This window comes from Euprymna scolopes, chromosome 44, assembly GCF_053919585.1.
Source record: "Euprymna scolopes isolate OS-2025 chromosome 44, ASM5391958v1, whole genome shotgun sequence".
NCBI classification, from domain to species: Eukaryota; Metazoa; Mollusca; class Cephalopoda; order Sepiida; family Sepiolidae; genus Euprymna; species Euprymna scolopes.
The window spans coordinates 46986015-47003757 of NC_136525.1; the positions used below are offsets into that span (position 1 = coordinate 46986015).

The 17743-nt window shown below is 34.6% G+C and overlaps 1 protein-coding gene across 2 annotated transcripts in view; it reads left to right on the top strand.

The window, feature by feature from the left end:
• Window positions 1-996: 996 nt before the first annotated feature.
• Window positions 997-17743, top strand: part of LOC145268834 (enoyl-CoA delta isomerase 2-like) — a 65455-nt gene continuing 48708 nt past the window's right edge. For both annotated transcript variants that reach the window (XM_080124495.1, XM_080124496.1), the window contains exons 1-3: window positions 997-1157; window positions 15832-15988; window positions 16862-16960. In XM_080124495.1, the coding sequence (XP_079980621.1) occupies window positions 1084-1157; window positions 15832-15988; window positions 16862-16960 (330 nt within the window). In that variant the 5' untranslated portion in view covers window positions 997-1083. The remainder of the gene's footprint in view (window positions 1158-15831; window positions 15989-16861; window positions 16961-17743) is intronic.

Sequence of the window (17743 nt, forward strand, 5' to 3'; positions counted from 1 at the left end):
TCCCCATTTGGAGGTACCAAATTGGTAAAAGGTAAAATTATTCCCAACTCACATTTAGGTAAAAATACGCTTTCGTAAATAATTGAATTCATTCAAGACATATCGCAAAATCAAAATCATGTACGTAAATCGCGATATATCCGAACAGTCAGCGAGGTGGACGAGGGGTAAGGGTTTAGGCTTCTTACCATGGGGTCCCGATTTCGAATCTCGCTTAATTCAGCCACTCTGATGAGTCGTAGACGACGAAACACGTGTCAGTGGATAATTATATTTTAAAAATGATATATATATATATATATAACTACTTCATTTACTCACATAAAATTAATATATGAAAGTATAGATTTATGCGTAAACTTTAAGTATTTACTTTAAAAGTGCCCAATATGTAGGTAGAGCTAGTTAGTAATTTATAAAATATATATGGCAATTAAGCTACACTGAATATTCCATGTTTCATCCACTCTAAGCCTGAAGAGTCCTAGAGTGGATGAAACGCGGAATATTCAGTGTAGCTTAATCGCTATATATATTTTATAAATTACTATATATAGGAGACGAATAATGGCTGAAGAGAGCTTGATAAGGATACCTTAAACGGTCCTTATTATCGGGCTTGAAACCGACGGTACCAATGATTTGTCTCATCTAACAACTTTCTGTACACAAAATACACACACACATATATATATATATATATATATATATATATATATATATATATATATATATATATATATATTTATATATATAAACTGTTTGATCAATTTACATGACATTTTAGAATATGACATTAAAAATTGTTCTACATTTTTTTTTTTTTTTTTTAACTAGATTAAATTCTGGACAACAACCCCTATGTTTCCGGGCAGCACTGGCTAACCATACTAATACAAATAAACAATTGATAACAAGGTCGCTCATCCCACCTCCCCCTTCATTTTTTTAGATTTAGCTTAAAGGTTAAACTCCTTTAATTATCTCCCTTGACTAGCTGAACTCTTCTGTTATGTAAGAGGCGAAAAGTTTTGACGAATCTTTTTTGTACCAAACACGCGTCTTCTGCTCCCATCTTTAAGAATGTCTTTAACGAATTCCCTAAAAACATTGGCCAATTTAAGACTTAGAAGAACAGTCCAACGTTCGCTTCATAGGTAAATATATATAATATTTATTTTTTGACTTCTATAAATATATACATCGATTCGACAGGTTTCATTTTTTTTTTTTCAATTGTTTCGTAGACTTTCAAGTTTAAAAGTATTGTATTTTTCTTAGTTAAGACGGCCACGTCTGTAGTTTACAGATGCAATTATTATTACATTATTATTTAGAAACCCATTCTTAATATGAGGAGGGGGTTTAATACTTATGCAGAATACGGGCCATGGTACTTTTAGTTAGGATTTTTAATTTAAATTAAATTTGGTAAATATTACCTTACACTACAGTCGAACACCGACCACTCTAATTTGGTTTTCTAAGGGTATTCGAGGTCGCTAACAACGAACCTGATAATCAAACCCGTCGCAAACTTACCGTTTGCATGGTATGAACCCCTGGAGCCTGGGACTACTTTGCCCCATTTCACCGCCTTCGTTTACGGTACGCGCGATCGGTTTCTTACTGAAATGTGCGCGAATGCGCGTAGTCACTTAACGTTTCACAAGGTGCAGGAGCAGGAGGACTGCAGGAATACATTGGCGGAGATTTTAAATAGGAAATATGTTTCATAAAATGAAGTTTCGGGTTTGTATTACTGTACACATAGATTCGAAAAAGTTGTCAAAAAACAGATATATAACAAATAAATATTATCAAAGGCAAGATAAGTTACTTTTCTATCAAACTGGGTATATTTTTTGTGTTTTTATTTAATGTAACATGTTTATTCAGCTCGAAAAACATGCAGTGTTTACCGATGTATTGGAAAATTCAAAATGGCGCTCGACTCTCTCTTTAATACGGTGAGTTCGGGAAAAGGTGTTATAAATAATAAACTAGACCAAATACTGTTAGAAATTCGCTCAATATATGTTACCGTGACATAACTTGACATATATTCGGTGGTTTTTAATAGTATTTTAGGGGATTAGAACAAGAGTCTAAAGATCAGTGTATATTTTAATGTATTAATAAATTCAATAATACAATTGAAATAAAAGAAAACCGTGCTCGTTGTAATGTAGATGTATAATAAGCTCGATAGGCATATATATCCTAGAGCTATTTTAATATTGAGTTAGATGATTAATAATTTATAATTAAAAATTCGATTTCATAAGGAAGAACAAACAAAATCAGTAAATTGTACGATCGTTTCGGAAACAATGTTTTTATTGTGATAGACATTGAGTCTTGGACAATAATTTTATATAGTTTTAAAACAAAGTCTCCTCATCAGCAAAAATATTGGGTGGGTTTATATATATATATATATATATATATATATATATATATATATATCCTATTATTTAGACTTTAAAATAAAGTCTCGAGGAGACGAAAAGTTGGAGGCGTCCAAATGCCTCATATCCAGAGAGAGTTGAGTTCCATCCTTCTGGTTCGGCTGTTTTACTGGAACTGCCTGGATAGAGAAAAGGCATTCAAAATCCTGCCAAACTCGTCGCTCATTGTCAACCAATTTGATTGGTCTAAACAAAGACAATGGGTGGTAGCCAAAAAAGGGCTTGCTTTTAATTGCAGAATTTCTCACACAACAATGTATCATGGACTAAGTTACTACAGGGAGGCATGTGACGCTTCCTCCTGGTGCACCACGGTGGGTCCCCGATTAGAGCAGGCAATCAATTGAGTTGATAAAAAAAAAAAATGGTCGATTTCACTAATTTCGATTACAATAAACGTATTGGGAGTGTGGAACATTTGTTGATCCCCATTCAATCCCGGGCAACGTTGGGTCTGTCTGCTTGTATACAAGCGGATTTTACAATCTTGTTAGTTTGAATTGAATTGTCTCTCGTTATAAAATATGGCGGATCAAGACACTATCCTCGATCCTCGCTTCCTAATAAATTCAATCCCGGCCAACGTTGGGTCTCTCTGCTTGTATACAAGCGGATTTTACAATCTTGTTAGTTTGAATTGAATTGTCTCTCGTTATAAAATATGGCGGATCAAGACACTATCCTCGATCCTCGCTTCCTAATAAATTCAATCCCGGCCAACGTTGGGTCTCTCTGCTTGTATACAAGCGGATTTTACAATCTTGTTAGTTTGAATTGAATTGTCTCTCGTTATTAAATATGGCGGATCAAGACACTATCCTCGATCCTCGCTTCCTAATAAATTCAATCCCGGCCAACGTTGGGTCTCTCTGCTTGTATACAAGCGGATTTTACAATCTTGTTAGTTTGAATTGAATTGTCTCTCGTTATTAAATATGGCGGATCAAGACACTATCCTCGATCCTTGCTTCCTAATAAAATTTGAGACGGAATTGAACGTGCCCCCCCCCCCGACCGTAAGATTTATTCCTTTCCACGTTTTCTTATTTTTTTCTGCGGATTATCGTCAATAACAGACTTAACTTAGCAGGAAAAGAGTTATTAATGACTTTTTAGTAGGAAAAGAGTTAACCTGGGGGGATCACTTTTAAATTATAACGTTCTATTAAATTGATACCCCACTTTTCAGTCAAGCAAAATTACTACTTATTAGGGTTATTTTTGTGGTATAAAAAAAAATAAAAATAAATTATAGAGCGTTAAAAGACATTAAATAAATTTTTAAAAAAATCGTTTCTTGCTAATAATATGAAAGTTAAATCTGTTATCGATAATTTTACGGCAGGGGAAAGCTCATTCAGGTCGGCCAAATTTGATTTTCTTGGTTAAAATAAACGCAAAAACAAAAATCTACTTGATTAGTTTATGTGATTTTTGGAATATGGCATTTTCGTTCCTGGGCAGATCTGTCATCTGTACGTCATATTTCTTTTTTTTTTTTTTTCTTTATTGAATTCTGGATTTGCACATTTTTTTTTTCTGTAATTCTCTTATTGTCGTATGAAAAGTCGAGAAGTAATTTTGAAGCTTTTCAAAAATAATCTTTTTATCGGCCAAAGTTCAATGGTCCAATTTTGTGCTAATTTTCGAAAGGTCAAAGTTCAAAAGTTGGTATTATAGTGGGGGTGTCGCCAGAGATATTTATATTTATTAGGGCATATATTCTGGACAAAAACCATATGTTTAAAAAAAAAAAAAAAAAAAAAAAAAAAATCTATATAATGTATGTACCCGTGATGAAACGAAAACATCATATTCCTAAAATCAGCTCCTGATCAATTTTCTTTTTATATAAATCATTTTTAAGCGATTGATAGGAATTCGTAGGCATTACAGCATAAACCTAGTAAATGTTGAGTTATCTTCATTTGTTTCTTTGAATATATTTTAAAAAGGCGTGCGAGATAGTCACTTCTTGGATACTCATAAAATTGGATTTTCTTATTTAAGAATAAAACTACTTGATCAATTTACGTGATTTTTGGAGTATATTTACGTGCCATTGTTTGGTGTTTGTGTAGATTAGTGATTGTTTAAACCAACGCATTTCAGGTGAATACATTATGTACTTAATTGTCATGTCGAAATTAAAAATTCCAAAAATTGCAAAAAAAAAAACAAAAAGAAAATGACCCAGTAGATGTGCTAGATATATTTTTAATGAAAAAGGTGCTTTTTAATTATTTATTTCATTCATTATTTATTTCATTCATTATTTATTTCATTTTTGGATATGTTACTATTTGAGACCTTTTTATTTTTATTACATTTTCACCCCAAACAAGGCACATCGCCACTTTGATGTATGGGGCTACTATCAGGGACATAAGCTACAGGGGTACTATGTGGGGAGTTGGGCAGCAAGATGTCGGTTCACGTTACACTTGAACTTCTGAATCTCAGTACAGTTGGGGAAGCAGGAACCCGGAAGGGAATTCCAAAGTCTAGCAGTTCTGGGGAAGAAACTAATGGAGTAAAAGGCTCTCTTACATCTAGGGATCTCAACTGTGAAGGGGTGGGATTTTGCTGTTTGTCGGGGGTATTTACGTCGAGGGGGTACAAGTGATTGCAGTTCGTCGGAGCATTCACCATTAAAGTACTTGCAGAACAGGCAGAGGGATGCTACATTTCGTCGATGGGACAGAGGCTGAAGCTTAGATGACAGTTCAGGACCTATCAGGTTGGCGACTCTCTTTTGAACCCTGTCTAGGAGTGAGAGACTAGTAGCAGATGCACCAGCCCAAATAAGACCACAATACTCCATACATGCATACAAGATACTTTCGAGCGTTAGTAGCTTTCTAGCACGGTAGAGAGAACCTACCTTCCTCGCAGCAGTCCTGGCAATGCTCTCAATGTAATTGTTCCAACTCTTGTTTCCTGTGAATGTTAGGCCGAGGAGTTTAAAAGATGTACTTTTAGATAAAGAGTCTTTGGCCATTGCTATTTGTGGTAGAGAAGGTTTCTTGTAGTTATTGAAGGAAACAAGTTTAGTCTTGGCAGCATTGAATTTGACCATCCATTTTTGTCCCCATTCCACTACAGATTGGAGATCATCCTCTAGTGTTTCTGCCATTTTTTAAATTTTTTTATTTAAATTTTTTTTTTTTTTAGATATGTGTTCATTTGTTTTCCTGTTGTGTCTGTTATAGAGCGTTGTGTCATCAGCATATATAGCCATCTCTCAGACAGTTTTATCAGGGAGGTCATTTATGAATATTAGGAATAATAGAGGTCCAAGGATAGACCCTTGAGGCACTGATAATTACGTAGCTACCATAATTTTCGCTTGAAATTCAATATTTTTGGTTATTATATTATAAAAGCGCTAAAAAATATAATTCACAATTGTTCCAGTATTTTGTGTTTAAAAATGGTGGATTGTAATAATTTAATCAAAATGATCGATTACAGTTACCTCCCCTGGATTTTGCAAACTCTTCAACCTTAAAACATATGCTAAAGCTTGATAATTCATTTAATTCTACATTTTACTTGTGATTATTTTCCTACTGGATTAGTTTTCACAATTTTTTGGAATTTATGCTAATTTTGACGGGTTATATTAGTAATTACATCATATTTTCACCTAAAATGCGTTCGTTTAAAACATCATTATGTATAATATAAATCTCATTTCTCTTGTTTTATTTTACTTCAGTCGAAGTTCTCAGAAATCAAGGGGCCCACAGCCTGGGGCTAATACTTGCAGTCTATATGAGATACATAGATATTCGAATGTTCCATAAAAGTTCTTTATCTCTCAAGCACTGAGTTAGTAAAGAAATTGAGAACATAATTTTCCTCTCCCCAATTAACTATTTTCATATGTTGTATTATATTTTTCATTTTGGTCTCTTGGTCTTACTAGATTCAGGACAAGAATTTATCTAGTCTGGTGGAGTATCCAGTTTCGTGCTATTACTTGAGGTAACATCACTTTGAGAAGGTGCACCATATATTTGTGTGTCTGCCTAAAATTTTCAACAGAGAGAACAGATTTTCATGAGATCGGTATTATTTTGAAGCTTGACGTTTTGGACGACAAATATCGAAAAATTGGCCCAAAACATTAATTCCTTCACCCTCAACTGAGCAACTTTCTACAAGGAGGGGGCGATTTTTTTGCAAGCCATTTTTGCAAGTCATTGTGTCAGTTGGATTGACTGCCTAATTTTAACGTTCTGAATTTCTGGTCGCATCATGGAGTAGCAGTAAAATGTCAGATTTTCTTTCACTTTCTTTTCTGCCTTCACGTTGCTGATTTGAGCCTGCCTCTCTACTAGCCCCCCCCCCTTTTTTCTTTTCTGCTCAACACACACCTCCAAACACCTAGGCAACGCTGAGCACCCAGGCTAGTTTTGCATAAGCACCTAACCATGGAATAAAAATAAATTTTAAAATCCAACTTTCAATAAAATTGACACGTCTTTGTTTACAAAGCCATTCGGCGGAAGTGACGTCAGACCAATGTAAAGGTATGGATGACCAACACTGGGTATAATTTTTTTTTTTTTTTTTTGAAGCAGATATGTCTTTATTTGAACTTTCATCATTCAAACTCAAAATATTGCAGCATTAAGAATTGATTATATAATTTTATAAATTGAATTTAAAAAAAAATTCTAAATGCTGCAATATTTTAAGTTATAAATTTATCATATTTTTTACTAGAATATCTTGTCCTTTTCTTTTCCGGTTTTAACAATTAGTCCTTTATTTTTTCATGTTTAAGTTTAACCATATTACTTTTTGTGCCTGCATTTTTCTATTGTAATCCATGATTTTTCCAGGCTTCCAGTAAATTCACTTGTTCTTTGCTTAATTTCTGTCTTATTTTTTTGCCCCATAAACATAACATACACATATGAAATAACAAAGTACGACACTCGTCTGCTTTCAATAAAATCCCCTCAATTATCTCCCTTTCATTCTTCCATTCTCTCTGTTTCACTTGTAACTTCTCTTTTCGTGAGAGCTGTGAATTGGTAGCAACAGTAGTCACTGAAGTGACGTGGTTGCTATGGAAACCAGTCATAAAAACTGTTGCTCAACTCCTTACGTTTTTTTTTTTTTTTTTATTATGAACACCAGTGAATTCATCATAACTTTTGTTTTACTGAACGAAAATTGAAATTTTTATTTCACAATATAGTTGAAAAGGTGATTGTAAAAACTGTTCGAAATTTGGTCTAAAAATGATGGAGCGGTGAAGCTTTAAAGCAGTTCTAAATGACTAAAACTACCATTTAACCATATATTCAAACACTACCGTGATATGGAAAGAGGTTTTGTGTTTCCTGTAAACTTTTTACGCAAATATTATGCAAGTATAAATCATGTAGAATATCTGCATGAATATATAATTACATGTAATAGTGAACTAAAGATGATCATCCCATAAGAAAACCGAACACACTAATAGGGAATTAATTAAAATGAATGTTTAAAAAATATGCAAATTAGCTAGATCTTTTGCTAGTGAATGCAATTCCACAACCCATATATAAGAAAGTTATATTTTCTTATGAAATAAAAAAAAAAAATGGTGTTTTTTTAATATCAATACATAAAAAACAGAAATTTATAGGAGTGTGTTTGTATATATATATATATATATATATATATATATATATATATATATATAAAATCTCATTTTAAACATATTTACTAAAATATATTTAATAAAAAAATTGAAAAATTCATACTAAAATAAAATATACTGAAATAGGGACAGACAAGCTATAATTAAATAAGAATGAACATTATTATAGATAACGTGTGCGGTCCTGGTTTTCCTCAGAAAGATAAACAGAAAACAATATGGCTGACGAGAGCCTAACATTATTTACCATTAACTGTTCTTTCTCATGTTAGGCTTGAAACCGACGGTACTAATGTTTCTGTGGCCTTCTGTACAGTTTTAAATAAATAGATATTAAGCTCTTATATTGAAATTTTTCGTTTGTAATCGAGCACTTTTATGGGATTCTTTCCCAAAACCAGTAAACAAATATATATATATATATATATATATATATATATATATATATATATATATATATATATGACGGCCACAATAAACGTGTCGCTTTATCGCAGTTTTCTCATCCTCCTTCAAAACTGTTTACTCACTTTGTGACCCAGATTTTGACCCGAAAATGAAACCTCTTATGTTTTTCGTTCAACCGGAAAAAAATATGTGAGGTTTAGTTTTCATGGTGCTTCTTTGAAATAAAATCGAAATATTGAATTTCCATTAAAAAGCAATGTTATCTACTTAACGGTCATGTGACAATAAGTCGCATATTACTGCGTTAGCAGGACCTGTGGAAATTCCACGGATTAAGAAATATATTTAATTAACAAAAGATATTATATATCAATGTGATACAATGATATATCTATAAAAGTGAGAATGTGTATGTGTGTGAAGGCACTTCTCAACCTATATACTCAACGAACTTTTGATCTACAGACTTGAAATTTGGTATGTAGGGTATTCAGACATGTGGAAAACGTTTCAATCGGTTTTCATCTGAAAAAAAAAAAACACTGCTACGGGGGTCAAAATTGAAAAATTGGTACTTGGGGGTGTCGTCTGATTTTTATCTGTTTGTCAGCTGTTTTATGACTGCGCATGCGCGAATGGTTCACATGGCAGATTCTTTATGTTAAGAATAAGTAGGTTTGAGAACACTTTTTAAAGATTGTGTCAAGCTGACCTAATGGTTATCGTACTTGAATTACTGCCTATGGCTTTTGGTTTCGACCTTAGCTTGAGTATTTTTTTTCTTTACTTACAAGAAATGAACTGTTTAGGAGAAAAACATAATACTCACATGCATATGTCTCTGTTGCTTTCATTTTAAAAAATTTTTTAAAAGAAATTTAACTTTGTTTAATATCGGGCAACGCCGGGTATGTCTGCTAGTATTAAATAAAGTGATGTTTATATTGTAAATCGCTTCAGCAATTTTCGGGACTGACTCTATATACCACCCCAATGTGCATTCAATTTTTGTGTATGCAAAAATTGAATGCGCAAGGACGTGGTATATAGAGTCGATCCTGGAAATTGCTGAAGCAGTTTACGATATAAAAATCACTTTATTTTATATATATTTTTATCATTCAAAATTGTGAAATTCGCCAAAATTGTAGAAATAAAGCACAAAGGAGATAAAACAAAATAGTATTTTTTTAGTTTCGTATGAATTCATAGTTTTCTTTTTTCTTTTTTTTTGTGTGTGTGGCACATAAAATTATTAAAAATTGAAAAAGAAATAAAACGAAATTAAAAAAAAAATGATTACACAACACTTTTAATTTAAATCCTTGAGAATTTATCGAAAATTGAAGCCATAAGAAATATTTGTATTCAAAACTGAGAATCACTGAATTTTATTTACTATTTTATTTGCCAGTTCCGGTTTGCGTTTTTTTGATGTGTTAATTTTTCTTGTCTTACACTGCCAACACGAGAATGAGGCTATAAACATGGAGACAAAAGATTCGTAGAGGATAGGATTATTATGTTTACGTAATTGACAATCCAATAGCCTTATACCAGCCAAGTGTGAACACTATGGATCAGTCATCACCCTGCAAATTCGCATACCTACCCGTGCCTACTTGAGACACAAATCATTTTTGACACTTCAAAGAATTCACCTCGACCATTTGTTCCAATGACTCTTCGTAGAGCTGCTTTGACACCCTACAAAATCTGGCACACCCCTGATGCAAAGCCGCAGTGAAGCTGATTACACCTAGATTTTCTGGCCAAATATGAGGCGTGATATTACTGCCTGGACACGTCCCTGTGTATCCTGTCAAAAGTCAGAAGTGCACAAGCATATCTGTGCACCCCTTAGAACATTCAACCTTCTAGACGCTCGGTTTAGCCATGTTCACATTGATCTGGTTGGACCATGGCCAGTCAGTCAGGGATTTACTTATCTCCTGCATAGACCATTTCACATGGTGGCCTGAAGCCATTCCCCTCACAGATATTTTGGCTGAGTCTGTAGCACGAGCCCTTATATCAGGCTAGATTTCATGTTACAGAGTTCTCACCACCATCACCACTGACTGTGGCGTACAGTTTGAATCCCACCTCTTCCAGGAACTTTCCAGGATTCTAGGGATCCAGCATATTCATACTACAAGCTATCACCCTGCTTCTAATGGGATGACAGTGTTTCTATCGCCAATTGAAAGCAGCACTAAGTGCTTATCCTGATCAGTAGCGATGGAGCAAATACATATCTGTTGTCCTTCTTGGCTCTCGTGCTGCTATAAAAGAGGACCTGGGATACTCTCCAGCCAAACTTGGCTATGGAGTACCTTTAATGTTGCCAGGTCAAATGCTGACTCATTAGTTAACAACAACCACTTCAGCTCTGTATGTTGACAGACTGCGAGCTCCCACCGATGCGCACTAGGGAACAGCCCATAAGATCATCGGTCTCAAAGGAAATTTCATCATGAACTTGTGTTTTCTCAGAAAGGACGCCATGAAAGTCCCTCTAATTCCACCTTATACTGGCCCTTATGACATGCTTTCACGTACTGATAAACTTTCACCTTAGATATCAGTGGTAAAAGAGAAACTGTCTCTATTGACAGAGTAAAAAGAACCTTTCTGGACACAAAAACACACGAGCTACACATTCCCCCTACTGACACACAGCATCAAAATACACACCTGGAGTGAGTACTTCATCCAAAGACAATTATGTGACCATATAAATGTATATTTGCGCATGCATAGAGTAGCACTTTAAGTCGACTTAGAAGTGTAAGCCATTTTGAGTTTCAGAACAGTTTCAGATGGTTCGCTGTTACACACAAGTCCTGGGAGGTGACTTGTTTGTAGTAGACAGTTCCACAGAACAAAATATTCTTACCGTGTCGAAACCTGGGAAAAGAACATGTGAAATTGCTCCAGAAAAGGTTTAATATTTATGAAGCAATTCTGGTTTCTGATTGGTTGGTAGCAGAACGTGAATTAATTTGATTCGTCAGTTCTAAGCAGCATCGTTTATAAATAGAATCGTCCGACTGTGTGGGATCATACCCCATTATACATCCAAAATATTGCAACACCACCACACGTAGTGGCCGTAGAGTACATTGGCCAAAGAAATTATATGAGACTCTGTGTACATATAATATGCCTTTGTCCAATTTCTGCTTGGATTAAAAAAAAAAGAAAAAAAAAAAGGAGCAAGTAAAGAATAGATACCCTGTAGCAAAAGACGATGACCGACGCACATTTCAAGTGACACCAGTGATTCGACCTTGACATTGGCACAATCACATGGCGTTGGTTATTTGTAAACATGTCAAATAGCAGACATGGTTGAATGTTCCCGAGCAAGATTTAAAAAAAATATATTTAGAAAACTTTTGAAGATTTAAAAGGAAAAATATATATTTACAAAACATTGTTTTTAAGTAAGTAACATAAAGAATGTATTTAAACAAAATATATTTAAATAAATGGGTATCTTTTCGAATGTGTTTTTAATATATTTACGGAACTTTTTAATAAAACTAAATATAAATAATTATAATAAAAATAAATAAAAAGAATGAGCTATATTACTAAACATTAGAAATCGACGTCCTGTCTATTAAAAATACATCATTTTTAAAACTTTTTAAAACATTTTTAAAAATAAAATTATTTAAACCAAAGTTTTTAATGGCAGAAACAAATATAAAATAACTGACTTGTTCGGATTTTTGCAACCAAGATTGATTTTTATGTAGTGTTTTTTTTTTTTTTTTTTCCTTTCTGTGTGTGTTTTTAATACAAATCAATACTTATTTAAAGTGCGATGTATGTCGGTGGTTAGTGAAGGAGAAATCCTTCTAGGCCGAGGCAATTTTTATGCATAATAAAATCACAAGTATAAGCAACAAGTATAAACAATCGAGATTTAAAAAATATATTATTTTATTCACATATGTTTTATAACTTTTATTTTTATAAAGATGAAATTGTTATATAGGGGTTTCATTATTAAGAGTGTGTCTTAGAGTCTTAGGGAGAGTTTTATTAAGAGGGATGTTGTTGTAAGAGAGATTGTTCGTGTTATGATGATATTCATATATATTAAAATGTTCGTACTTAGATGTGTTGATAGAAACTCTTAGAGTGAGGAGATAGTGTTGAGACATTGTGTAGACAGTCTTAGTGTAGATATGTAAGATGTAGGGTTCACATTGTAGATATGAGATGTGTATGTCAAGACATTTTATAACACAGACATATAGACATAATAACAATTTTCACTTTACCTTTTGGTAGAATCACAACACAAAGACGATGTTTATAAAAACACATGATGGGTTTATTTTTTCTCACGACCAGCCGTGGTTTTCATCATCAAGAATTCAAAGCTTCATTCTAAGTTTCACAAGTGACCGTCTCGCTTCTAGACGTTCGAATCCTCAGACTCTCTCTCCGTCTCTCCCTTTAACTCTAAAGTTTTCTAACTATATCTAGAACTTCCCATTTTTCCAGGACGTCATACACATGTTAAAACATGTGTCTTCTTTCACGTGTTCTGGACATGCGTGTCCAAAACTTTTTCCTTTGTTTACAAAAGGAATTTTAACCTATATTCTCAGTAACCTATATTTCCAATATGTTAAAAACATGTTTATTAAATTATCTTGTAGCTTCTTTCAATTGAATTTTCATAACAAAATTGACAGTGCACATTCTTTTCTTGAAACTATTTTATCTCTAATCTAAACAATGGTTTGTTTTACATTCCATTGCTAATTCTCTCTTGTAATCTATTTCTAAACCTAAATTACGAGGTTCGAATTTCGTCTATGCTATTTCATTTTCATTTTAACTAAATCTCTCTATTTTTATACTTACATGAAAAGGGGACAGCCCTTATCATGTAACATCCCTCCCTTCCATATTTCACAAAAAAAAAATGTATGCATTTTTAAATTTAGTACATTTTTTTTTCTACATTTACACAACCACACAGCTAGGAACGATCAGGCTAAAAAAATCTCTTTCAGTCAGCCCTCCTCAGCCGACTTATATTTTTATAAGATCAGAACCTTTCTGATCTTCTTGGCATTTACTTTTTGGGTGTAGGGTCTTTACCTATGATTCACATCAGCTAAGGAGTATTTTTTTATACAATGTTTTAGGTCCTGAACTGTCATCTAAGCTTCAATTTCTGTCCCATCGATAAAGTGTTGCATTCCTCTGCCTGTTTTACAAGTATTTTAATGGTGAATCAAGCTCTTTTACCCCCTGATGTAAATACCCCCAACAAGCAGCAAAGTCCCACCTCTACACAGTAGAGATCTTTAGGTGTAAGAAAGCCTTTTACTCCAATAGTTTCTTCCCCAGAACTGCTAGACTTTTGAATTCCCTTTCGGGTTCTTGCTTCCCCAACTGTACTGACATGCAGAAGTTCAAGTGTAACGTGAACTAACATTTTGCTGCCCAACTCCCTACATAATATCCCTGCAACTTGTATCCCTCATAGTAGCCCCTTATGTCAAGTGGCACTGTGTCTTGTTTGGGCGAAAATTGAATAAAAAAAAAAAAAAAATTGTATGTTTATAGTGTTAAAAACATTACAACCAGAACTTGCCCCCATACTTACCAAACTGTTTAAGCGTTGCCTTAAGGAGAAGTGCTTTCCAACACCCTGGAAAGCCTCATCAGTATGCCCTGTATTTAAGAATTCAGGTGATAAGTCCTCTCCCTCTCAGTACAGACCAATAAGTCTCCTGTGTGTCATGAGTAAGTTGCTGGAATCCACAATAAATAAAGAAGTAGTCAACCACCTTAGCAGAAATAACCTTCTTAGTGACACGCAATATGGTTTCCGTTCTGCTAGATCTACAGCAGATGTGCTAACGGTTATATCTCATAGGATTAGCGAATCTCTCGACAAAGGCTTCATTTCTAGTGCAATTGCTCTTGACATATCAAAGGCCTTCGATAAGGTTTGGCATAAAGGCCTAATACACAAGATTTCCAGCTACGGTATAACTGGAAATGTTTTCTCAATCATTAAATCACTTCTCTCTGATAGGCTCATAAGAGTAGTGGTTGATGGGCAGAAATCAGAGGCCCACAGTATTAATGCTGGAGTCCCTCAGGGGTCCATACTGGGCCCAACTCTCTTCCTGATCTACATCAATGATCTCCCAAAACACATACTAAAATCTTTCGTTGACATCTATGCTGATGACACGACTATCTATGGCAACACATCAAAGGCCGTAAATGATGTTCTCTCTGATTCTTGCTCCTCTGATCTTGAGTCCGTGGTACAATGGGGGAAGAGGTGGCTGGTTACTTTTAATTAATCTAAGACCAAGCTCCTATCTCTACATCATAAACGCTCTGATCCCCATCTGGCATCAATTGAAATGGATGGCTCTCGTCTAGGGGAGGCCCCATGTTTTGATAAGCTTCTGGGTTTGACCTTTACTCCTGATCTGAAATGGAACACATACATCAAGTCTGTGGCTAAGGTCGCTGGGAAAATGGTGGGATCCTTCTACTGCTCCAGAAGATATCTCACTACTGATGCAATTCTCTATCTATATAAAAGCCAAGTACATCCAAGGATGGAGTACTGCCGCCACATCTGGGCAGGAGCTACTAAAACAGCTTATCCTGCCTTGACAGAGTACAAAATAGACTTCGTGGCTTGGTGGGGGATGCCCTTTTCTCTTCCCTGCAACCTCTTTCCCACAGAAGAGACGTAGCGAGCTTGTCTTTTTTCTATCGTTATTTCAATGGCAAGTGCTCGTCTGAGCTCCATTTTCTGGTCCCCACTGTCGCCAATCTTTTTCAAAAAACACTCGACTAGCTGAAACCACCATCAATAATTTTCCCCACTCCTTATCTGTGCCTAAATCAAAACGTAGATTCCATGAACAAAGCTTCTTTCTTAGAACTGCACGCCTGTGGAACTCTGTTCCGCTTGCCTGTTTCCCTCCTGACTTCAACCTGGATGTCTTCAAGTCCAACACAAACAAATTCCTGATGAACCGCCCCCTTAAGTAATGAAACTTTATCAATTCTCCAATACTATTTCTACACTATCCCATTGATTACTGTACACACAATAACTCTTATCCCTGAGTGGCCATTGGGCCTTGATAAGTGGTGAACTCCATGTAAAAAAAAAAAAAAGTTATCCTATTGATTTTATGTTTATTTGATTTGATTACGGATGTTAGACTAAACCTTTTTTAATTTAAAAAAAAAAAAATTCTAATTTTAATTTTACAGGTGTGAGTACAGGCAATTTTTCCGTCAACTGACCTGTTCACAATCCCTTATGGCCAGCCACGATTCTGAATTCAACCAGGCTAAAGAACGGTTGGGCACCCTCAAAGAAGACCCGGGCAATTTGGTCAAACTCCAGCTGTATGCTCTTTTTAAACAGGTCAGTAGTTCTTTATATAATAGACTAAGTGGGAAGTAAGAGGATAGGATGGGAATACATATTCTTTATATAATAGACTAAGAGGGAAGTAAGAGGATAGGATGGGAATACATATTCTTTATATTATAGACTAAGAGGGAAGTAAGAGGATAGGATGGGAATACATATTCTTTATATAATAGACTAAGAGGGAAGTAAGAGGATAGGATGGGAATACATATTCTTTATATTATAGACTAAGAGGGAAGTAAGAGGATAGGATGGGAATACATATTCTTTATATTATAGACTAAGAGGGAAGTAAGAGGATAGGATGGGAATACATATTCTTTATATAATAGACTAAGAGGGAAGTAAGAGGATAGGATGGGAATACATATTCTTTATATTATAGACTAAGAGGGAAGTAAGAGGATAGGATGGGAATACATATTCTTTATATTATAGACTAAGAGGGAAGTAAGAGGATAGGATGGGAATACATATTCTTTATATTATAGACTCGCGTTTTTCGTTAGATAGGAAATAGTGAGTAAACATGTAACTAACCCCCAAACGTAAAGGAGGAGTTAATGCTTGGGAGGATGATATCATGAACAAAGGTCATAACTTGATGATCAAATAAAGCGACACCAGATGTCAGTCACCCCTTGAATACCCTAAAAATTCAGCATCTAATGATTAGAAGTGTTAATTGAATCTCTACTCATATATAAAAGGTACTTTGTGTGTGTATGTTCCCTATGGACTCTGAAATGGCTGTGTCAATTTTTAGACCCTAGAAACAGTTGACATTTACTGTCAAGCGAAAGTAAGCACATAGTCCTATCATAGTGTAATTTATTTAAAAGAAAAAGTATTTTTATTTTTCAGGCTACCATCGGTGTCTGCAATGCAAAGAAGCCGAGCATGGTCGACTTTGTAGGTAAAGCAAAATATGATGCCTGGAACAAATTGGGACAGATGTCAAAGGTTAGCTCTTTTTTTTTTATTTTTTTTTTTTTTGTTTTTTTTTTTATTAATTTGTTACACCCAAGTAAAAAAACATTATTTCCATCCAGATTTCCATCATTTTTCGATGCAAATAATCAATCGTCATCTCAAGAATTTCCGAAACTTTTTCAATATATGTTGTAAAGTTTTAGTTTTTTTTTTTTTTTACAAGGTAGTCACCACTTATCAAGGCCTGAAGGCCACTCGAGTTGTTTTTATGAGATCCCTATAAAGATGTTGACAAAATTCATCTGACAAATGAAAGAAAGGAACGAGTGTTGTCCCATCAATGGGGAAGAGGGTTGGTTGTAATTGTTGTGAAAAACTCAGAAGGTGTTATAGTGCCGTAAAATTTACTAGATTTGAAATTTAAATACATATGTACGATCGTAATTTAATGTTCTTTGGCGATGATAAACGGACTTGTTTCAGTTGTGTGATACGTTTGTTGATTCTTATTAAATCCCAAGCAACGGCTTGGGATCTGCAAATACATAAGTGCGCGGCCCCGACAGATTGCCGACTCCCAACGTTGTGGATTGTGGATTTTTCATTTGACTATACCTCTTATGGCCGGATCGTCATTTTCTCGCTGGCAACTGTCGATGGGGATACACATGGTTTCACAAAAGTAGAAATATAATAAATCGTGGAACAAAGAAAGGAAAACGCAAACGTCAACTCTAAAACTGTCCAACTCCCATTTGCCGCGACAGGCATTTAGTGATTAACTGTCTCCTCTATGTTGGTATCCCCGGCTAC